This window comes from Rhinoderma darwinii, chromosome 12, assembly GCF_050947455.1.
Source record: "Rhinoderma darwinii isolate aRhiDar2 chromosome 12, aRhiDar2.hap1, whole genome shotgun sequence".
NCBI lineage: Eukaryota > Metazoa > Chordata > Amphibia > Anura > Rhinodermatidae > Rhinoderma > Rhinoderma darwinii.
This window is the reverse complement of record NC_134698.1, coordinates 75,803,154-75,827,881: the sequence shown is the minus strand read 5'-3', so window position 1 is coordinate 75,827,881 and position 24,728 is coordinate 75,803,154. Positions and strand designations below refer to the sequence as shown.

The window sequence follows — 24,728 nt, the reverse complement described above, 5'->3', positions numbered from 1 at the left end:
TCCTGGCATATATACGTATAGTACACAGACAACTTATTGATCTCATGTAATGCTTGCTGCACAGGTAATTTCTTAAAGGGCCGCTTCTGTTTGTACTTTCTCTATGTTCGGGACAAAATCTTTGAGTCCATATTCAGTTGAACCTCCCTTTTTGCTCAGGACGGTCCTCCAGACTGGAGCTGGATAGGTCACTTTCAATACTCCGGTGTTTATAATGCAGTGTTCATTGATGACATCACAACTGTAAAATTATACCGCCATTATTTACACGTGCTCTTTCTATGTTCCAGAACGCAGTGGTGGCTATGGGATGGAGCAGGACCAGTATGAAGCTCGTCTCAAGGAGCTGTTTGATAGTTTTGACACCACGGGCACAGGGTCTCTGGGACAGGAAGAGCTGACGGACCTGTGTCATATGCTGCAGCTGGAGGAAGTGGCCCCGTCATTACAGCAAGTTCTTCTTCAGGACAACCCACTTGGCCGGGTAAGAATTCACATGATGTGATGATAATGAGCAAAAGGGGGAGGGTAAAGGATGCCGGCATGCCAGGAATGAATTACAGGGCATGTTATCTGGTGGCGTCTGGCTGCATATTTTGTAATGAGCAGTTTGGTCACGGAGTGTGCCAGCTATGTCTGCCATCAAACGCTATGCAGGGCATAAAAATGCATTTATTCCGTTTCATGAAATCAGTTATTCTGCTGTCAACTAAGAGGGGTTTTATTTCCCCCGGGGCCAAACACTGTAGAACGAGGGCCACAGGGCATAAGTATATATGCGGGGGGCAGCACTAGGTGTCCAGTGTCTGTGCCCTGCATCCCAAGATGTGTGTCCCCCAAACCATGACGGATTGCTCCACCCACTTCTGTCTTTACAACATTGGTGGTTCACTTAAGCAGGCAGTGGGGGCACTGTGGCTGCCACCCTGTTATGGGGGCACTGGGGAAGAGACTTTTCTCCCAGGGGAACAAAGCATTGAGCATGTTAAAATCCCCACTGGTAGACATGGGGGTGCTGTCGAGCTACCCCAAACCGATTACACTGTTGGTCAGTCCCGCCGAAATCGGCGGGTTCAGCCGACATTGCTGTTTACGGGGGGAATGATCGCCGGCTCTGCTCAGTGTATCAATTTTTCCTGGAGTATTCCTTTAAGGAGACTCCTATCTATCTATCTATCCTCCCATGGCAAAATGCTGTGTATATCCCTCCCCCAAAGAAAAATAATAACAGGACCCCCCCCCCCTCTCCCGATCTGTGAACTTGCCCAAACAACCTGGATCTAGGGGACTGCCTGCAAAAAAACTTTCCAATTTTTTTTTTTTTTAATCTGGAATTTGCATTTGACCCCATAGGGCACTGTTTTGCATTCTGCCCATGTCAATGGTGGTGGCTGTGATCGTTTAAATCCGCAAAGCCCTCCTTTCTTCATAGACACTCCAGCGTTGGTATGAGAAGGCAACTGACCCTCTTTCCTCGGGATGGGTGTATGGTGGCATAAACTAATGCCTATAAGTTGAGCCTACACTTCTTGTGTGCCCTAAAGATGCTATAAATGGCTGTGGGTGAACCTATAAAACTAGGATTGGGCAAGGTCATAGATTGCGGGTCACACCTTCTATTATTTATCTCTGTAGGTTTTTGTTTTTTAAACGCTCCCTGAAGGGCATTTCCCTGCAGTGCTGAGGCCGCTGTCAGATGCCATAAAGTTGAGTCCTAGGGGCTCTGTGTAAATGAAGGGAGTGAAAGGCGTCACATTGGAGGTAACGTCGTTGGAATTCAGATTTAGGAGACGGGTGCAGGGCTGCAGCAAGAGGCCGTCATTTTGGTGACTGAATAGATGTCCCTCCTCCCCCCCCCCCCTCCCAGTCTCCTCATTGTGTTGTCTTCGGTAATAATGCATATTCATGAGCTTTCATGACAAATACAAGTGGTCGCCATCCTGGAGGGAAACAAAGACATGAGATCGTCGACTCAATTGCCAGGCAGGCCGAATATTTTTATCGCTTTGGTCTAACTAGTAATTATGTCGCAGGCCCGAAGCATGAAGTTCAATAAATTTCTATTTAGATGCTCCTGTCTCTTTAAATTTGTAGTAAAAAAAAAAAATAAAAATTCTGGAAATTTTTCGATTTCACAATGTATTTATTCTTTTTTAAAATTGTTTTGTTTATATTCTTCCCTCTTACTCTGTCTTCAAGCAGTCGTAGCGCGTACATGGAAGGGTCGGGGGTATGTGGAATGAAATGCTCAAGGGCTGAATATGTTTAAAGAAAGTCTTTTTGCGGACGGTAGACTCTTGAAGGCTGTCAGGGATTGTGAGGGCTGGTAGGGATGGGTCTGACTCGGCGGCTGGACTGCTCGGGGGTTATAGGACTGGTAAGAAGCTCAGGAGAACAAGGAAATTATTTTTGGACTGAAGGCCGTGGGATAAGACGTCTTAGCCTGTAAACAGATGGGTGGACGGTGGATGCGCGGGCTGGGGATGGGGATGACTGCTTATTTTTGCAGTCCAAAAAAATTCAAAAATACTACAAAAGAAGCGGGTTGGCATGGCCAGGGCATAGCATTGTGGGCTGCAGGCATCGCTATTGTAGCCCTAGTCTAAACCTGGCCACTCATTAGAAACTTGTTGGCATCTCCCACCAATTACAACCGGAGTCGTCAAATGCGTCAGCCCAACTGTACCCCGATTGGGCGAATCAAAGGTGAGACAAGGGGGATTTTGTGCCCGTCCTTTGTTTCTCCAGGTGAAAGTGACAGATAACCATTGAATGTATAACGATCATCCCCCTCCCCCGTACGTTATTAATCGAAACGCCTTTTGCAGCAATTCCTGCTTTCTGTCTGTGGGTCCAGTTATGAGGATTCCTTCACGTCTAGATGCAAGTTCTAAACTGGATTCGGGTCTAGACTCTGTTGCTTTTGATTTTTATATTTAGGATTTTTGTCTTGCTGGGAAATCTTTCTTCCTAGTCGCAGTTCTCTTGCAGACTGCAGCAGGTTTTCTGTGTTTTTGCTTCTTTCATTTTACCCTCTTCCCTCAGAAGCTTTCCAAGGCCTCCCAGCTTATTATTTTTTTTATTTTTTTTTATTTTCAGTACGACCTTTTCCAGCAGTGACTTGTGAATCACCTTTGCAGTAGTTGTTAGATGTTTCCAGTCTTCCATCTCCGCCACAGACCCTCGTAACTCCTTCAGTATTGTCATGGGTCTTGGTGACCTAGGTATCTTTTTCCAAGGTCGTTCACTTTTTGAGGATAGCCTTCAGCTTTTAAAGAGGTGTTCCCATATTTAGGCATTTATGGCATATCCACAGGATAGGAATACACCTTTTAAGGGCTTGTCCACACACAACGGAATTTCTGCAGCAAGTCCGTTAAAAGTCGCCGGCTTTCTGCTGTGGCAAAAGCGCACCGTTTCCTGCGTTTTTTATGGCAGAAAATGGTGCTTAATTTTGCTGCATTTTTCACAATGTTGGGAGATGGTGACATCTCCTCTGAAAAACGCAGCGATTCTGTCCACTTTCCGCAGCAGGAATTGACGTGCTGCAGTACGAAAATTGTTAGGCCTCATGCACACGACACATTTATTTGTATCGGCCACAGACACCTTCATGTATACTTATGGGTGTGTGTCCGGGCTGTAGAAATGAGACGCAAAAAATAGGACGTCCTATTTTTCGCATTTACAGACCGTGCTCCTATACTTATTACTGTGAGCACGGTCCGCAAATGCGGTTGACACTCCGCAGCTAGTACGTGCAGTATTTACTGACCGTAAATACTGCACGGCCCTGTGCATTAGGCCTTCGCATATTTTACGCACTTGTTACGAACGTTAAAACAAAGGTCTGTGTGACGACCGATGTAAGTCAATGGGGTCATTAAGACGTGCGTCGTTCTTCATGCAGCGTGTCCGCTGCACGAAACTTACTGCATGTCCTATTTTTGTGCGTTTTTGCGCACCACGCAGTACATTGAAGTCAATGGGCGCGTGAAAACAATGGGCTGTCTGTGTTTTTCACGCACCAGTTGCTAAAGAAATGAGGGGAAAAAAAACACCTCCTTTTTTAGTTTTTTGCTGACGTAAAAAACGCAAGACATACGCGCGTAAAAGTCAGACGTACACTGATGCCACACGAAACTGTAAAGCAAGAAAAGTGTTGCGTTTTTTTACGCGCGCAAAACGGAAACTCTCGTGTGCATGACACAAGGATTCAAAGATGACCAAAGAGAGAATCCCGTTGTCATGCTCCGCCCCCTCAGTTTGTCAGTTTTGGATGGCGTGTTCCTTTAATGGTCGGTTTTCCAATGCGGTCATAAATGACAAGTTGTAACGTCATCATCCAATAGATGTAGCGCTGTCCACTTACAGTGATAGATCTATTAGTCGCTGCATTTACAAGACTATGTTGTGTGACTGCTGTAGATGTCGTTACCGTGTAGCAGCCGGGTTCCAAAACTGCTGGAGATGTAAGCGGCCACTCACTCCTACCTTCTCCAGAGATTGACTCTGGTTGCTACGGGCAACAACCCCCGTTTTTTGTTTGCATTTTTTTTTCTATTTTCTCCAAGATTCTGTTTCGTTTTTTTTTTTGTTTTTTTTTTAAATTTAAGATTTCTCCTCCGTCACCTTGAGAGTGATTTATTAGCAAGAAAAAAAACGCTAATAAGAACAAACGGAAACAAATGGCGAGTTACGCTAATTTGCCGTAATTTCCTGTTTCAATTCTGTTGCGCTCCGCACGATTGCATCTTGAGTGATTAGATTGCGAGGCTAATTTAAGACCGCCGCCATTTTTATCAGGCTCCTGCCATGTAGTATAATCCCTTTGGGTTGTATCTGATCTGGTCACGGGGAAATTGCTTCAGGACTCCGGAGCTGCCGCCATCTGTCTTACTGCAGCTGTGTCACTCCGGAGACGAGCGCACGTTACACCAGAACAATAGGGGGACATTCCAGCATCGCCAAGACTTACTTTTATTTTTCCGAACAAAGCATTTTCCATATTTACTATGAGTTTTATGGGGGTTTTTTTTCTTTTTGCACTTTTTAAAAAAATCTTTTTTTAATTGTATAAATATTTTTAATAAAAAGTTAGCATTTTATTTTTTGTGTACGCGTTTCTATGTGTCATTTTTATTTCGAGTGTTTGCTGGCACTGAGGTTGCTAAGCAGTTCCTGAATGAGTTTGGGTGGCTGCTTGGCAACCGTTCCTGCCACCAGAGGTGACCACTCTGGATCTCCATGGTAATCTTCTAGATGACAGAACTTCTGGTCTGCAGTCTGTCTCCCTCCGTACAGCTGCATGCAGTTAAAGGGGTTGTCTTAGAATGGACATCAGTAAGACGTACCACCGTTGCCAATTGGCAGAGATCCGACCACGGTGTCCCAAACGGGTTGTTAGGAGGAAGAGACCGCAGCGTTAGGAAATCACCATGACACTTCGTCTGGCTCCGCTTGGCTTTTTCCAGCCAGCCGTATGGTTCGCCATTGATCATGATGGGCCGAACACATGACGTCCAAAGGAACTGGAGTGGAACCAAACCGTAGAGGAGATGACTTGGTGCTTTCCTGGCCGGATCCCTGCTGATCGTGCATTGGTGGCATATCCTGACTATTTGCCTACCGAGATCCATCCTGAGACCGCCCTCTTTGAAGGTCCGTGTACGCACAAATAGTTTTCAATCCCCCGAACTAGGATGGATCTGGTGGACATTTCCATCGACGGAGAGGATCATTATTGCCACTGGGCAGCAATAGCTCGTGGTCAAGATCTATATTTACAGCGCTGCTAATGTTTTGTATTATTTGAATGTATTTAAAATTAAAAAAAATGAAGCAACTTTGCAAATAATTATAATTAAAAGTCTTCTGCCGTTTTGCGCATACAGCTCCCATGCGGAACGATGTCTCTATGATCGCAGCAGCACCATCAATAATAGCCAATCGTTTTATTGTTGCTGTTTTTTCTGCATCTATACTGATCGGCCATTATCATTCAGGGATGGAGGTTACAACTGAGGCGTGAGGCACACACTACCTCAGTGTCACTAGTTTTTGGCGAGTGAATAGACTGAGAATGATAGAGCCCGAGGTCATTGTGCGGTTCCTGTATCACGGAGCCTCTTGTGTGTTGATACGTCGTTCCTTCTTGCTGACTGTTGCCTCTTTGTATCACCGTGAGAGCTCCGGAGAGTTGGGTTATTTCCAGTGTGAGTTCTGGAGCATCGATTGTTCGTCGGTGGGAAATTGACACAAAATATCTTGTTGTTCTTTCCTTAGATTCACTTTGACCAGTTTAAAGAAGCCCTTATCGATGCCTTATCCAGCACAATATCCAGTAAGGAGAACTGCCCTGAACCAGGTACGTAATCTGATTCTTTTCTACTCCTCGCGCTCCCGGTTTTTTAAAAATAGTTCTGATAGGGTGTGTGTACTTTTGCAACCAGTTTTTCTCTATTGCGCCAGTTCATCTAAAATAAAAAAATGATTTAGCTTTGCAAATCGTCTCAAATTTTATATTGTACCATTTTGTGTATATAGCTCCTGTGTGGACCTATGTGTCTCCATGGTGACAGACTACAAGAAAACCCGGCGTAGTCTGATACTGCAGTTGTTACCACGCTCCCCTTGCTTCCAATTCTACTGCTTATAAGTCATCAAGGAGAGGGAGTGGGTAACACGTGGCTGCAGGATCTGACTACACGAAGGGCCGAATGCTGCAGGACAAATGTAATATTACACGGTGCCCAATCAAATTACTTGGTTTTGCGTCGTGAGATTCCTCTTGGGTCTACTGATTAGCTGAGGGGACTCTCCCTTTTAGTTTTTATATTCTTTACAGATTACGTGCCCTTTTAAATTGGGTTTTCCTCCACTTTTCTTTTAATAAACTTTAAAAGGGGATGTACAGGATTAGAAAAACATGGCTACCTTTTCCAGAAACAGCGCCACACTTGTCCATGGGTTGTGTCTGGTATTGCAGCTTGGTTCCTTTTGAAGTAAGGCTGAGCTGCAATATCGGGCGCAATCTGTGGACAGATGTGGCGCTGTTCTCGGACGAATGTAGCCATGTGTTTCTAACCCTGTACAACTCTTGTCAAGATCTCTGCGTACGCTGACTGAATGGAAACGCTCTGTTTTACCTCCTGTGGCTGAATACTGGCCCTTACTATATCCAGCTGACTGGTTCACGACTCGTTACAGTGTATCAAGGTGTTCACGTCTTGCGAAAATAAGGCCACGCATATCGGGCGACATCTGGTTTTACCACAAATTAGCAAAAATGTGAAAAACTAATTTTATCTACGGTTTTTTTCTGCCCGCCTCACGACCATTTCTCGCCTCGCAACGGTCGCTACGTCTGACCCTGTCCTAACAGTGTGTCAGGTCTGTTTTGTAACGACTCCTAATCTTGGATCAGCGGGACATGAACAAGATGTGCTTGCTTTTTTTTATTCCGTCTAAACATTTTTTTTTCTGCGCAATTCGTGTACTGTGCCCCCCCCCCATTATAAGACATTTAATATTAGTCTGTTGCTGAGTTCCCAGCTACAAACAGCTGATATTTCGTTACACGTTTCGTCAGCGGCCGCTGTTTGTTGGATAATTATTGACTTTGCTGGTTAGACATGGGATGTTTGCTCGGCTCCGCTGTGTAGTACCGGAGTCGGCTTGGCGTACGATTGTTGCTTGGCGACCGTGACTTCTCAGCTGTCACACAGCGCTGACAATCTCACATTGTTTTGTTTTCAGAAATGAAGTGCTTGGATTTAATCTCGTAGCTGCTGGATGTGTTTGAGTTATGAGGAAGTGTCCGGCGTCTGCAATGTCAATATTGTCCTGATATAGGTGACCAAATGTATGGCCGTGATGAGCTGGACCAGCAGTAGTCCATGTGATGTCCTCCTATGCTGCCAGTCATTCTCCAAATCCCTATTCTAGATAATAAGGGCAATTCCTGTAATCCAGCATCCAATAGTCCAGAAATTCTGTGTTTTTCAGCACTAAATTGCAAGATATTCTGGAATCCGTTGCGGAAAATTGTGCAAAAATAAATTAGGAGATGAGACCCATGTGTTGTACAAGATTACTAAAACATGACTACCTCCTGGAACAGCGCCACTCCTTTCCATAGGCAGTGACCGGTATTGCAATATTCATTTGAATGAACCAAGCTGCAATACCAGACGTTGCCAGGAGTGGTGCTGTTACTAGAAGAAATAGTCATGTTTGCGGCAGCTTCACAATTGTCAAAGCTGAACTAAGGGGTAGAGTTGTGCCCCCTAAAGTGCCAGTCAAGAGGCCAGGTGACATAAGCTCTGCTTCCTGAATTTAGGGAAATTGGACTTTCCTGCTTATAAAGGAGTGGTGTACAATCTTCGTAGCTACAACTCCCAACATCCCCTGGGAGACTTCTACTATTGCAGCATGCTGGGAGTTGTAGTTCCACAACAGCTAGATGGCCACAGGTTGCATACCCCTATTCCTAAAAGTCACGGCTACAGGAACGTATGTTTGTTCTGAATGAGGGTTCAGGGAGAGGAGGGGAATTTTTGCAAAGGTGCTTTCCAGCCCCTGACTGGCACTGAGGAAGCTGTTTAGTGTGTGCAAATGGACGTTTTCTAGTTCAGCGTTACTTGGGCATACAATGTAATGTCTGTGGCTGCTGACTTGTCCGCTGAAGAGGATCGCTTGGACCTGATTTTCTGTCCCGTATTATCCACCTACAGGTGGTGCCGGAGGCGTCTGTCAGACGTTTATTTCCTGTGACGCTATTTAAGCGATTGTGGCAAAGTTCTAGAAAAAGGACTCGTTAAGTAACAATGCTAGGGCATATTTTCTTAAAATTCGATATTGTCGTTCCTCTGTTATTCCTCCTGGAAATATATGAATACATTAACAACTGGGTGTCACCATTCCCCTAGTTGCCCCTTCTCCTGCTTCTTTTGTCAGCACCTATTTGCAGACCTATGCCCATACTTTGCTGCGCTTACATAGGATGGCATAGACTGATGACCAATCTGCTTTAAAGCTCCTCTTTCCTCAGACAAAGGCGATGCGAAGAGCTCCCAATCTACACGGTCGTCCATAGAAACCTGTATTTTATAGATTTGTTCTTGTACTCGGAATAGTTCGGCTATATACTTATCATGATGGATGATCTGCTTTTTCCCCCTCCCCCGTCCTCCGCCTATTCCTTGCATTAGTCCTAGTCTTGAAGTGAAGAGGTCATTTAGACCTAAGGAGGGTACAGGACGGGAATAGATGGATTCAAAGAAACGATTGAGCGGATCGGAGCGCTGTGAGATGTACAATAGGCTGCCCCATTAATACAAGACTCTGGGGGTTCTCACAAGGCTAAGACTAATCAGAGGGTCCCAATTATACCCAGCAAATAGATCCTTCAATACTCGCCGTCTGCTGCAGGGACTTCTACAATGGCGCAGGTTCCCGCTGAATTATTTGTGCAGCGTATGAGGGGTTGGGGGGCAGTGAGGCAGCTGCGTACTCTTCACGAGGTGCAATAATGATGACTGCGGTCCCAAAGTGCGATCCTTTTCAGCTGCTCTTTAAATTAGAGCCTTCTTAATTTCTTAAAGGGGAAATACGCATAACAAAAAACGGCATTTACCTTAAAACTTCATCGTCTTATGATTTTTATTTAGTGGCCAGATGCCACAAAGTTCTGTAATACTTTGTTTCAGTGCCTACAAATTTCAAGATCTCTGCTTTCTGTAAGTGACGGAAAATCTCCATACTAAACTAAACTACATGCCCGAGACCCCCACCGATAGCTAAAACGAAGCTGCAGAAGCGCTCGGGTGATTGCTGTGCTGCTTTTGTTTCTGATCGGCTTTTCTCGGAGCGGTGTACGGGCTCAGTAGAAAGTCCAGGAGTCTGTACAACACCCGCTCGGCTTTCCCAGGACCGTCTCTTAGAAATGAAGTAGCATAGTGCTCACCCGAGTGCTTTTGCCGCTTCGTTTTAGCGTTCGGTGGGGGTCTCGGCTCTCGGACATGTCACTATGACTTTAGGCTCTTTAATAGTGGAACTTTAACACGTTGTCGTCCCTTTTCGCTTCCTTTTATACCACCTCTTGGTTGGTTTAGATTACACCAGTTTTTTGCGCCAATTTTGGCGCACACTGGTGCGTTTTTAAGCCACGCCCCTTCCTACTTACCCATGTGTCTAGTGAGGCGCAAACATCTGTTCTCTTTGGTGCAAATCGGTAACAAGAAAGTCTTTGTTTATTTGCACTTCCCCCAAAAGAAGGCGCAACTTATGCAAGAATTCTGGCGCAACAACTTAGTAAATCTGTCCCAATGTATATTAGAAAGTTGCAGAACTTTTCAGTCTAGAAGGATTACCCTTTATTTATGGAACACCCCTTTATTTATGGAACACCCCTTTATTTATGGAACACCCCTTTATTTATGGAACACCCCTTTATTTATGGAACACCCCTTTATTTATGGAACACCCCTTTATTTATGGAACACCCCTTTATTTATGGAACACCCCTTTATTTATGGAACACCCCTTTATTTATGGAACACCCCTTTATTTATGGAACACCCCTTTATTTATGGAACACCCCTTTATTTATGGAACACCCCTTTATTTATGGAACACCCCTTTATTTATGGAACACCCCTTTATTTATGGAACACCCCTTTATTTATGGAACACCCCTTTATTTATGGAACACCCCTTTAATAGACAGATATGTTTGATTTACTGTAAATCTCTCATTCTTGACATTTAGGACTGACGCTTTGCGGGCGACGCTTCTCCTCCAGTTCTATGTTTGATCTCCATTCCCCCTAATGACTCTATATCGGATAATATCTCATTTTTGCAATTAGCCATGAGGCCTCGGCTGCGCCATTTGTGACAGAATTTGTAAAGCCCTTGTGACGGCTCCGCTTTCATCATCGCCGCTTGTTCTGAACGTTTAAGACGTATCTTTGTTAAATGAACGTCTGCTTGGAATGTGCCAGGAAAATTTACACTTCCATATTTTTTCAATTTTTATTCTCCCTTCGTGTAAAGGCTGTTAACATATTGGGGTATATTCACACGCAGAGTTTTCTACAAACATCTGCCCACTGAAATCAATGGGAACAACGGCGTTCTGATTAGACGGGGCGTTTTTTTTTTACGCCGCTGTTTTAAAAAAAGGAGCGTAAAAAGGAGCTTGTCGCTTCTTGAGCCGTTTTTCATTGTCAATGAGAAACGGCTCAAAACGCGTAAAAAAATAAATTTCAGCTTCAAAAATGGCTGAAAATCAGAGACGGTTTTCTCTGAAAACTGCTCCGTAATTTTCAGCCGTTTTTACTTGTGCCTGTGAACATACCCTTAGAATACGAAAGCTCCTTGTATTCTAACGCTGGCCGCCATTAAACCCGTCTGTATGCTGATATAACGAGCGCGTTACACTGTAGTAACGCACGTGTGCGCCCTGGCCGTGTCTTCATCTGTTTACGCCGTGGTGGGTAGCCATGATTAAATTTGTCCGTCGCTAATAAATGAAGGAGATTAATTCAAGACAGAGGGCCGGGGGTTGCTGCGTTTGACCCTGTAGTAGCGGCGCTGAATCCACAATTGAGGTGGTGGGGGGGGGGGGGGGGGGGGCTAGAAAATGGGTAGAATTTAATTTCGTATCAGACGGTGTCTGTCCTATAATTACAAATTAGGTTTTGGCGCAGCTGTACCCAGGATTTTTTATTTTTTTCTGTGTGTGGCAAATCTGACCAATGACCCCCACTGAGATGTAACCTGTGGCTTCTGGGCCGCAATGCAAAATATATTACAGCCCCCCCCCTCCTCCTACCATGTGCCATTTATAATACTTAAGTGGTAGAAGGGCCATTGCGCCCCCCTCCGGCTCCAGTGCCCGGGTGCTGCTGCTACCTCTTCACCTACGTTTCTGGACCCCCATAAGTTGAATGACCCCCGTATGTTTTATGGATTGAAGACCATGTCATGTCAGTGGTGGACGTTCTATCTTTTGACCCACAATTATTCTATGCCTATGGCCGTTTTAACGGGATATTCGCCCTGTCTATACATTTTACGTAGGAAGGTATTGTTAGTCCTATGTAGTTAGGGGAAAGTGAGCAGTTACCAGACACCTCTGGAGCCGCTTATCTCTAATTCAAAACGATAAGGCTATGTTTACCCAGGGCAGATACGCTGCGTAAAAACACACCGCGTATTCGCCCTGGACGCCGCAGGGGAATTCCAGCCGAAAAACGCACCAAATTTTGGTGCAGTTTTTCGCCCAGAAAGTCAGTTGCGGAAAATAGCCCGTAAAAAAACAAAAGACACATACTTACCGGTAGCCATGGCGATGCATCCCTCTGATGTCCTGCAGCCCGGACTCCTGGGATGACGTTTCATCCAATATGACTGCTGCGGAACTTAAAAACGTACAAATATGACAATTGGCGGGCATTTCAATTCTATTACGTTGCCCTATTAACATACAGAACTGCATCTAAAGTTCTGCCGGTCGCTTTTTTGGAACTGTCAGCACTGTGCTGACAGACACGCCCCTAACGGCCTGATAATAAAAAATGATCGCCTATCCACAGCATGGGTTCTTAAAGCTATAAAGCTGGAATTGCCCCCAATCACTAGTACGTGGGGGTCTTGAGTTCCCCGGTTTTCATCACTCACACGACCGCTATAAGAAGTTTGTATGGAGTGGCGGTTCAGCATGCGCGCTTCTGTTCCATATAATCTCTGCGAGTTACAAAATCTCATTCCACTGTACGGGATTCATCACCACTTCATTGCACTTAACAAAACAGATCTTTACCAACCGGAAGATATAAGATCATACAGCCATAGAGCTAAAAGGAAACCAGCAGAATTCTAAATGCAGCTCTGGATGTGACTAGAGTATAAGAAAAGTCCTAGATATCAATACAAAATATCTGAAGTACTCAATATTTTCTGTTATTTTAAGCTAGGGCTCCACGGCGACTTTTGGTTGTGGTAAAAATATGGCTTACCTTTGAGGTCACGTGACGGTCACGTCAACCTGTGATTTTACTGTGACTGGTGCATGACCGAAAATTGCCTTTGGAGCTCTAGAGTGAAACTCAAATTATTTTTTTTTGTAAATAAACTTTAAATTCCAGCGAGTATTTTTGCTGGCGGGCGTTAAAAAAAACCACCGAAAACCCTTTTTGTAATTCACACTAGTAAATCGTGATAAAAAAGAATATTAAATTGCGATTTACTGACGGAGAAATTGTTTCCCTATGATGTGCCGCCATTATGAATTTGGATGGCAAAACACCAGCGTCTGGCACGGATCAGAGGTGCTCCCCGCTGCGGATGAATTTACGGATGCGATTTGTTATTCCAACCAAATCAGGTATTTCTCAGGGCTGGATATTAAATAATATATTTGGAGAGCCCCTCGATGATACTCTTGTAAGTCGCCGCTCGCTGGTAAAGGAATACATCCGCAGGACCAGATTTCATGAGGTGGTTTGAAGTGTTTGCCTCAAAGACGCCTTCCCATTGATGTGACGGCTGAAGATGTTTTTGTGAATTTTTAAAAAAAATTTGTGATCACAATCAAGCCTTTTTTCTTTTTTCCTTCCCACCCCCCCCCCCCACTCTTTTCATCTAAGATCTTATTAATTTCATGTCGTCCAGACTTTTTTCTTTTGTCCTTGAACCACATGATGGAATATAAATGAATGAGACCAAATTCAATGACATTAAAAAAACACTGAGGAAGACAAGGGGACCCCGACCACCCGGGTTGATATTGTGCTGATCAATGTGCTGCCGTTGTAAAATTCCCTTTGTTCCTTTGGATAATGAACCCATCATGTCTGGAGATTAGGCTCTGTTCACACTTCGTTATTGCCTTCCGTCGGAGGTATACATTGGGAGGACTTTCCAAAATACACCTCTGAAGGAAGGCTGCAACGTATACCACTGTACAGGCGTATGCCACCCTTAGGACTCCATAGTAAAAGTATGCTTTTTGGATTTTATTTCCTTTTTTCCGTATTCCTCTGCATGGAATAGCGGAGCCTATTACGCCATTCAGTACGGAAAAAGGGTATCCCAATATATACACCATAAGGGCACTCGTAGGAATTGGGCCCTATGGATACGTTCGTCATATGTGCTGGGGGCTCTTCTGGCGTATACGCCCAACGTAGTGCAATACCAAAGTGTGAACATAACGTATTGACAACATGCAAAAAAAAACAAAAACCGTTCGTTGCCCACACTCGTCCAATGGTTCCTCTGGTTCATCCATGGTGCGTGGGAAGGCATGGGGTAAAAATGGTGAGAAAGTAGTGTTAGAGGGTTTCTCGCCACATAATATGAGTATTTGTGTAGTAGGAAGTTCCTTGTGATCTAGAACTCCGTTCCTGGTAAGGTTGAACCCGTGGATATTTTACAGGCGTTGATCCAGAAGAAGCCAAAATCAAAACCCCTTTAAGATTAGTTGTCAATAAGTCCTCCTGACTTGTCGTCGGGATGGGATTGCTGGTCCGAGCAATAACATCTTCCCTAAGAAGAGTCAACTCTTTTAAAAATAGCGTGGGTACTCCTGCGTCACATATAGGTCAGGATCTGGATCTTCAGACCTTCACACCAGGATGTTCACCATTTGGGTTTCTTATGTTTGCACAAGTGTGGGTGACTTGTACAGCAGCAGTAAAGTGCTGCTGAGTGACACTACATGGCAGCAGTAAAGTGCTGCTGAGTGACACTACATGGCAGCAGTAAAGTGCTGCTGAGTGACACTACATGGCAGCAATAAAGTCCTGCTGAGTGACACTACATGGCAGCAATAAAGTCCTGCTGAGTGACACTACATGGCAGCAGTAAAGTGCTGCTGAGTGACACTACATGGCAGCAGTAAAGTGCTGCTGAGGGATACTACATGGCAGCAGTAAAGTGCTGCTGAGTGACATTACATGGCAGCAGTAAAGTGCTGCTGAGTGACATTACATGGCAGCAGTAAAGTGCTGCTGAGTGATACTACATGGCAGCAGTAAAGTGCTGCTGAGTGACACTACATGGCAGGAGAAGCTGGACATATAATAAGATCGGTGTTGGCCGAATAATCATTCGCCACATTTCCGCCACAATCTACGTTTCTTTCTCACCCAACAAGAGACATCTGGGGGCGGTTGGGCTGTCCCCAAATGCACTAAATTCTTGGTACCTATACAAATTGGTAGGAACCGGTAAAAAATCTCAAATATGGCCAGCCTAAGAGGTTGGCAATGGCCCCTGAGGTTAGAGTCTCCAGTCTCTGGCCTTTACCGGCTTTAAGAGCTTTCAACTCCTGACGGGACGTCTAGTTGACCAATGGTAGATGCAGTTTTTTATTTCTTTTTTGTCTTTGCCATCCAATGCCCTCTGTTTTATTTATTTTACACAAAAATATACCTTTTTTTTCCATTTTACACTTGATGGCCACATAGCCCACCAAGTATGGACCGTAAGACCAGCAATTGAAGGTTGATGTAAATCTGTCCTTTTTATTATGAACCATTGAATGCCTACAAAAATGTAGTCTGACATTTTTATGTATTTTAAAGGGGGTTGTCCAGGATTAGAAAAACATGGCTGCTTTCTTCCAAAAACAGCGCCACACCTGTCCACAGGTTGTGTCTGGTATTGCAGCTCAGCCCGATTTTACTTCAATGCAGCTGAGCTGCAAATCCAGACACAAACCAGTGACCGGCACGGCGCTGTTTTTGGTAGAAATCGGTCTTGTTCCGAGACCAGCCCTGTAATATCCATACAGACATAATACTTTTCACAACTAAGACTACTAAGATGTATCCGTTTTACCTACGGTGATACATTGTACTGAACTATCAAAGTTACTTGTATATAATACATGGAGAGGGTGTGAAGGAACATTTCTAGAATATTAATTGGAACGGCTGATCAATGCCGCTCTATGTATAAGCCCGTTTTACTTGAGGATCCCGCTGCGATGACTGAGGAGCTTTTTGAAGGTTGACGACTTGGACACCTTCAGAAAGTCGAATTTTGTATTCCTTCTTTAATTAAACCTCATTCTTTGAAGGGATTTTGCTTCATTATCCAACGTTTCCCGTTTCGAAAACCCTGTTATCACAAAAGGCCAGAGGCCCTTCTATCGATTTCTGCGCAGAGAACTAAACTACTTTATTTTGATTTTTGACACCAGATTGTTCCCCCGAAGCCCAGCCTAAATACATCAAAGATGGCAAGCGTTACGGCCGCCGCTCGGTGCCGGAGCTACAAGACTCGCTGGAAGAGTTTGATGAAGAGACCGTAATTGAACCTGAAGATGAAGGGACGAGGTCCTCGCAGGTCAGCTCCAGGAACTGTGAAGAGGTAAGATAAATTAATTTTATGGCTTTAGGGGGGACATTATTGTTCCTTGCCATATGGTGGGTGACTGATACTTGCTCGGGAGCCTCTCGGGCTGCACCTTGTTATCTTTGGTGGGTCATCTGTGTGGTTAGGAAACCAAATTGACTGCCGCTTGGGTACTTCATCATCATGCAGTTATGGGTTAGGATCGACTTGGATTAATTACGTCCTTACCTTGAGTAACCGTATCTGTCTGCACGAACCCAATGGTCCAGAATTCATCAATTCTAATATGTCCTGAGCAGATTTATGGGTTGTTCTAACTGAGCGCTAAATGGTATAAACGTAATATCCATTCTAGGTGGGCAGCATGGTGGCTCCGTCCTCCGCTCCAGAGCCATAGCTAGGCCTTCACTTAGCACAAAGATTCAGTTTACTGCCCTAGTCCTGTATCTCAATGTGCTGGCCAAGGCAGGGTGGCTTGTTAGTGCTCCCTGGCACCACACACCTTTGGCACATGGCACGCAAGCACCTTTGCTACCCCTGGTTAGCTCTGTTGTCATGCAGCATTGGGGACCTGGGTTGTGCCATTCCTCTGTTATTCCTCCTAGAAATTTATCAATAAATTGACAACTGGGTGTTGCCATTCTCATTGTCAAAGGGGCGTGTCCCTGCAGTCTCACTCTGTCAGCACTGATTGGACAGTGTCAGTCTGTGTAGGGACACCCCCCCCCCTAACTGGTAACACCCAGTTGTCAATTTATTCATACTTCTCCAGAGGAATAACAGAGGAACGGCACAATGTAGAGTAAAACATATTTTTTTCAGAATCATTATTTCATGGGGAATACAATTATTGTTATTTATTTATTTATTTTTTTGTTAAAAGAGCACCTACCATTACAATGTTAGACATTTTTTTGCGCCCTTCTCGTCAAGGTTGTGTCCTAGCGGAAATGCGTCCTAAGAAATTGCGTATGATCAGGAAATTAGATTGTGAGCGCCACTGGTTACAAGCACTGATGTGAATATTTTCCTTGCACAGATGAATAATTTGGCGCTATATCAAAAAGTAATAGTCGCCATATAAAATGTAACAAGGGTATGTGGAAGTCGGCACGGAATAAAGCAGATGTGGTTGTCTTCGGCAGATCAGGTCTACGCTCCACCCTCCAAGGACTTGAGATGTTTAACAATGTACAACGAGCAGCAAATACACAGGTGGCGCCGGGCGCCTGGATGTGAATACTGATTGGCTTCTCCTCCCGGTGCGATGCGCTCGATTTGATTTTCAGGGGCCTTTCTAGATCCTAGTTTTTTTGTCTTTTTCCCTGGGATGCGCTGCGTGCCTGGTACAGCTGCTCCTCACAATATGGTTAATTATGTTTTCTCTCCCAGTCCTCGGATTGAGGATCACGCAGTAGTAGACGGCGCTCCCCATCACCAGAAGGCTTGTAAGATTCCGGCAATTTCTCTAACGATGTGCGAGGCTTTTAATAACCTTAATACTCCTGAACTAAATTACATTGTGACATGTGTTATTTGATGCCCTCATTGATGTTATGCCACGCGAGGCTCTCCCTGGTGATGGATAACTGGCAGACACATTCATCTAGATTCCGTCTCATTAATATTTTAAATTCTGGGAGACGAGTAAAAGGTCCAACGGTGGCAAATCTATAGGGAAGCCGGTTAAGACCTCATTCAGACGCCGTAATGTGACGGAATTTTAGCGTCCGTGTTCCAGCCGCAAATCCCGGCCTGACGGCGTGTCTAATTACCCAAATTAACAACATCATAAACCCACGGTTGGGCCATAACATGAACGCTAAAATGCAGCCGCCTAAAGATGTCCGAAGGATACATACAGGGCATGGAGATGGTCTAATCCAGGGGTCAGCAATCCAGCTGTTGGGAAGCTACAACTCCCAGCATACCTTGACAGCTGAGGGCTTTATTATTCCAGCCAAAGGCTGTCAGGGCCTGCTGGGAGTTGTACTTTTACAATAGCTGGAGTGCCAAATATCTGTCTTACATCCCAAATTGAGTCTGATAGTCTAATATCTGACAGTATAAGTCAGTGTTCCCCAACCTGTGACTCTCCAGATGTTGCAGAACGACAACTCCCATCCTGTCCTGACTGTCGCAAGCTGTTCGGGTATGATGGGAGTTGTAGTTTGGCAACAGCTGGAAAGCCACAGTTTGGGAAACACTGGTATAAGTGATTATATATATATATATATATATATATATATATATATATATATATATAATGGCGTTCTGACATTACACATTTATAGCCTAGCCCTAAGGGCTTGTTCACACAGTGCAGATTTTTCATGTATTTTCTTAAGCCAAAACTAGAATTGGATCCAAGAAAGCAGACCTATAAGTCCTTTTAAGACCTCCTGTCCCTTTAATCCGCGCCAGGGCCAGTCATTGTGGGTACCCGCTGGATGCCACCATAGGAAAAAAACAACGTTTGATTGGCCCTCTGGGCCTTCTGTATAAAAACAAGTGCAGACAAGAACAGGAGGGGATGCCCATAACGACCAAATAATAATTAGCAGCTGAAATCTGGATCTTTGGGCAACGCCGCCATTCTAAATGAGTCATCCAAGGTTACACTAACCATGCAGCTCCAAAGACTAAATTGACAGGTTCAGCTCTGCTACATCATACATTACATACACCCCTCTATTAGGCTGCACATTTGTGTCGCGCTGTGAGGAATTAATCGCATTTACCGCGTTCGCCTCGTACAACTTTGAAGTAAAACAACTCGTAAATCGCTTTGTGGTAACAACGTACGAACAAGAAAAGCTCTTTGTGGATGACACACACCTCAAACACTGAACCGCACTTTAAACAATGTTGGCTCCGCTCCAGAACGTCTCCTGCCCGCCGCCATCATTAATATTTCAGCAGCGAGCGGGTTCTCTGCTCATTAAGGTGCAGCCTGAATCGTCCGCTCTGTCTAATCAGAGCAGAGTTGGGATTGTGGAGTAGACGCGAGGAATAGAAGCCGGGTCTCCCCACCTCCAGCCATGCGGATCCGACAATCAGACCTGGTAACACATGATCGAGCGCTCACATGGGGCCGGTCACCACAAATTATCTTCTTCTTATTATGCCATTCGTCAAAATTGCAGTTCAATAATTCTCTCCACTTGGAGAAAATTACATTTAGAAGCCGTTTATAATGGTACAGTGAATTTCCTTTAATCCGTCATCTGATAATCCAGCACCGAACTGCAGATTTTTTGCTTTTCTGTGAAAAATATCTAATAATTCAGTCGCCTCTTCAAGCGAAATGAAGTATCACATAACGGCCATAGTTGTCCGTGGACATGGCAAGAACGCCATAGAATGAGCAGCTCTCTGTTCAAGGGGTCCTAAACAGGGGGGGGGGGGGGATCTATAACATCCATGTGGCCTAGTAGGTCATATTGACAGAGATTGTCGCCGTGAGAGAACTTATTTTTTTTTTTTTTTTCACGTTTTAATTTGCGTTTGATCTTGAAGATCTCTGCTTGCTGTCAGTAAATGAGAACAACGTTTACATACAATGGTCCAATACTGATTTGGCTACAATCGTATCCAGTCTAGACAATCCTCGGTTTAATATATCAGCAGCAGCACTAATCCCTGTCATCTTCTGATATTTTTTGCTACAATGTATCAGTCCAGGTAAAATGTATTGTTTAGCGATCAGAGGATTACCTGTACTGGATAGATACAGCTGAAGCTAACCCACGTATGTAAAAAAAAAAATACCATGGGAGGATGGGTTGAATATGTTTGCATTAGGAAAGAATAAATAAAACCACAAAACATGTTGCCGCCCCGGGCATCCCCCTGCCCCGCTCTTGTTTCTTGCCCTTCCAGTTAGATAAGGACTAGGCATCAGCCCCTGTGACGTACTACAGATCCCATCATGCCCTGCACCGCTATCCAATCTCATTTTGCTACTTCTTCTGACTTATAAATAAAACCATATTTTTTTCTCAAAAAGAAAAAATTGCTCCCCGCAGCTCAGCCGCTTCGACGGTAACACAAAACCAGCGATAGGCCGAGCATGAGAATGTGATTCATAAGTTCATAGTGATCCATTTCCCTGCGGGGATCCAGTCACTGACTACATAATGAATGTGGTGGCGACCCGCTGTTTAATATTAATAGTTCGCCCAACCTTATTTAATCAGCGAGACCCGGCTCGTGTTCATTATGTAGTCGTTCTGAATTCCTGCCCCCGTGGGGAAGATGCTAAGTAATAACCGACCGAGCTCGGAGACGCCTGTTCCGACCTTCAACGCGCCTTAATTGCTTTGTAGTTTTATTTAAGGAATTTACAATTTATTTTATAGCCGGAAAGATTGATATGGTACAGGTGATTAGTAACCACGGACGCCCAAAGAACATGGCTGCCAGATTAATATTTAATCTATATAGGGATGAATATCAGCTGTCTCTAGGACAGACACCTTTAAATTAAAGGGGGTGTCCACTTGGGGATGGTCACCCAGTGACTAGTTGCTATCAACAGGACTGGCACCCTGCACCGGGCTATTGCTTCCCCCCCACATTTTCCGCATGCTTGCCTTCTCATCTAGACCGCTATTGGTAGGTACTCTCTTTGTCATCCAGACAGGGACACTCTTCCAGACTACCAGGATCGGGTGTATGGTCCCTCATCTAGACATGGGCCAGACGTACGTTTACTGACTCGTCCAAACAGCCAGGACAGGGTGATTGTGATTTACACACCTGGACATCCGCCCATATGTGCTAAGTAGCACCCTCTTCATGCGGGGAGGGGGCCGCACCTGGTGTGGCCGCACAGGTTGCGCCACCCCTAAGACCGGTCCTGGTTATATATTTTTCTGGACTTCCTATAGTCACCACATTGAAGAACATGACAGTGAGCCTTACCCTCATAGCATACAATTGCTGAGCAAATTTTAAGAGAGTCTAGGTGTAGTGGCCCTTTAAGGCACTTACAAGATGTCCTAATAGAAGAGAAGCAGTGGGTGATGATTATGAAGCCAACATGTAGGGCGCACATGTAATCCTGATCATACAGAGCTAGTCGTGAGGGAATGTCGCACCCATGGGAGTTCTGGCCCGTGCTTCTTGAAGAATGTGATATAGAAATCAGGAGGAAGGTGTGAACGGCGCCAAATCTGCTCCATTCAAGCCGCTTGTCCCATCTCATAATAATTCTAGAAATGAGTCCCTGTACTTGAGGAGAACAAAGTCCACTCCTTGAAGCAGATGGCGGAGCGCAAAAAAATTGCTGGGTTATTAGACGACATGAGTTACAGATGCTCCTACAGGTTCCTGAGCAGCGAGACGGAGACCCCTGACCATCTGCTTATAAGCCCTCCATGAATGTGCACAATGGAGCCTCTGAGCGTTCTCTTTCGGACCATTGCGTGTTAATAGTTGTGACCCTCCCACCCATCATCCAGCTGCTGCACAATACCAGATCTAGATGACAAAAGCTCCGTGAGACTCTACAATGGGACCCCCCCCCCTCCCGCTTTTATACCCTTCGGAAGCCATTTTTGAGTAGTTTTGACCTATGACCTTTTATTTTAATCTCTTGGTCAAGTAAAAAAAAGTCACGGCTGCTCTATGGGGGGTGATGACTTTTGCATTCTGAAATGGGCAGTTTTATGAGGACAATAGAATCTGGTTATGAGGAGGCGGGCAACATTGGGGGCTTCTGCTGACTGTCGATCTAATTTGGCGCTGCCCAGTGAACAGGTGTTCTATATGGTTTCTGGACGCAGTGATATTTCATCCGTTTCACAACACCTCACATGATTGTTTCGGCTGGGGGACGTTTTGTCACAGCGGCCTAGTCATTACACTTGAAGGAAGAATAACAATAGTAGCGAAAGGGCGAATTCCGTAATTTTTATCTTATATGGAGTAGTCTTGCGCTATAATTGATGCCAGTTTCAGGTGTAAATTATAGTAAATTTGTCATGCCGCAAAGGGCCACGTCTGATAAGCCCCGCCCACTTTGTGGTAAAGTGGTGTGAGCAGCGCAAATGCCTCGGAAGGCGAAAACTTTTTTTTTTGCACAAATTGCGATTTCTATATTGGCATTGAAAGATTAATAAATTCCTTCCGTGGTCTTTTTGTTTTTTTACGCCTGTACGTTTTTTTTTATTCTGGGTGGAAATGCTCTTAAATATTCTTGGGTTGAAGTTTGTCTGAATTCTCATAATTCTGTTTTGTTCTGTTTCAGCTTTGGAGGAGTGAAGAGGGAGAGGAATATGAAGCGGAAGGTAAATGAAGGGTTAAGTGTGGTTACAAACCTACAAAAGTGTTGCAATAAACTGGGATGGGGAACTTTTGCGATGTCGGCAGTTATATTAAGGCGTCATCCGTGTAAGGTCGAATAAGTACGAGCCTCGTATCCATAACTGCCTTGTGGACCCTAGCAACCAATCACAGCGCAGCTTTCATTGTTCCAGAGCAGTGTCAGAAATGTAAGCTGACCGCTGATTGGTTGCTATAGGCAACAAGGCCAGTTTTTCTAATATATGAGGCCTGTATTGTGCCCTCTGTGAGGTACCATGATACTAAAGACACGGGTTGTCCCCTCTAGACTCCAGTCTTCAGATGCCCCCACAAATCCGGTTTTAAAGGAGTGTCCCTTTATTACGGAAATAATTTATTAAAGGGCCTTCTATCGTTGCTGTTAATGACTGATCCCTGACAAACGCTACAATAAAACGGCAGTGGCCAGCTTTTTCCAGATGACCGCTTTGTCCGTCATTGACTATAATGGCTGACCATGTGAAAAGGATGAGAACTTCCGACAGGAGGCGAGGTGGCATTGCGGTGGCACTTAGTACCCGCTATCGGCGTGGGTCACAGTGGTCAGACCTCCACCGATCATACATTAGGAACATATCCTTTCAAAATGGCTCTGATGTCTGTGCAACCCCAATGTCTTTGTGTATTAATTTCTCAATGTTTTCAACATCCTCTTGCTGTCAGTGAATGTACAACCAGAAACTGAAAACCATGTCCAACTAACGTGTTACTAGCCAGAGCTCTGATACGCTGTAACGAAACCTGCACCTGTGTCAGTTGGCCATGAAACCTGCACCTTTGGTCAGTTGGTCATGATCAGTATCAGTATTTCCATTCACTGAAAGCAAGCAGAAATCTTGAAAACTATTAGGAATTGAGGCATAATCCCTAAAGAGATTTGTGCATGAGACTTGGATACATAATATGGCTGTGTAAACACGTCATTACATGAGTCGGAGTGTGTGGTCACCAGGCAGCACTGGCTTAATATGTAACTCAGCCGCCATAATGACCGTAAAGGACGTTGTGTTATGAAGCGTCCGGTGTTGCTGGGATATAATCGTCTGCATCGCCCTCGCCGCAGTTCCCGCAGAGGATCACCTTTCATAAGTCGTCTTTATCGGCTCCTATAATCCTGCATTGTTTCTTCTCATTTCTATTTTATAAGCTGCTCGATCTCCAGTTACTAAATCATAAGGGGTCACCCCGGGGGGGCGATTCCTATGCTTTATTACAAGACCTGAGATTAAAGGGTTATTCCGGCGTCAGCAAATATTTTTTGGTATATTTATAAATTAGACAATTTTCCAATATATATTTTCTGCATCCGAATTTGTCCTGGTTAGCAAGATCTCTGCTTGCTGTCATTGCTTACTCCCAGGGGGATATAAAAACCTGTCCATGTGATGGACACACAGGTTGCAAGGCTCATTGCAAGAGAGCTCTGATAACTGTACTGTAACGAGCTGTGCACCTGTGTGCCTATCACACGACCAGATTTAAATCTCCTGGGAGTATCCAATGAATGTTCATATTGAATGACAACAAGCAGAGATCTTGTAAACCATGAACAATTAATACAGAAAGTATACTGAAAATTGTATAATTTGCTTATTATGCATAATAAAACATTTATATGCCGAAACAGGAAAACCCCTTTAAGTAGATTTTTATATTGCAGGGTATTTATCAGCACATCACCCAGGTAGGAGCACTTGGCACTGGTCAGGGTTATTGAATAGAATTCCAAAACTGCAGTGAAGACTGACACTAAGAGAAGATCTGGCTCCAGATCAGGGGTCCTGTTAGAAGCGCTCACCATAAACAAAACGGCACATCCCCCATCGCCTTCATATTTGCAAATAAATATTTCTCAGTGGGCTGTTCTGTGTAATCGTCACCTTGTCTTTATAATCAGCCGATCTAGATTGTATAAACAGCGCCACCTATGGAATTATAAAGGAACTGCATCAATATTTTCTGAATGAAGCGCAAAAAACCTATTGCTTGACATTTATTTAGTAAAATTT

At 44.5% G+C, this 24,728-nt stretch overlaps 1 protein-coding gene across 3 annotated transcripts in view; it reads left to right on the top strand.

Moving 5' to 3' along the window:
• The window catches only part of NIN (ninein), a 73,535-nt gene that overhangs the window by 13,859 nt on the left and 34,948 nt on the right, over window positions 1-24,728 (top strand). For all 3 annotated transcript variants that reach the window (XM_075844091.1, XM_075844092.1, XM_075844093.1), the window contains exons 2-5: window positions 291-484; window positions 6,286-6,367; window positions 16,217-16,386; window positions 22,625-22,664. In XM_075844091.1, the coding sequence (XP_075700206.1) occupies window positions 311-484; window positions 6,286-6,367; window positions 16,217-16,386; window positions 22,625-22,664 (466 nt within the window). In that variant the 5' untranslated portion in view covers window positions 291-310. The remainder of the gene's footprint in view (window positions 1-290; window positions 485-6,285; window positions 6,368-16,216; window positions 16,387-22,624; window positions 22,665-24,728) is intronic.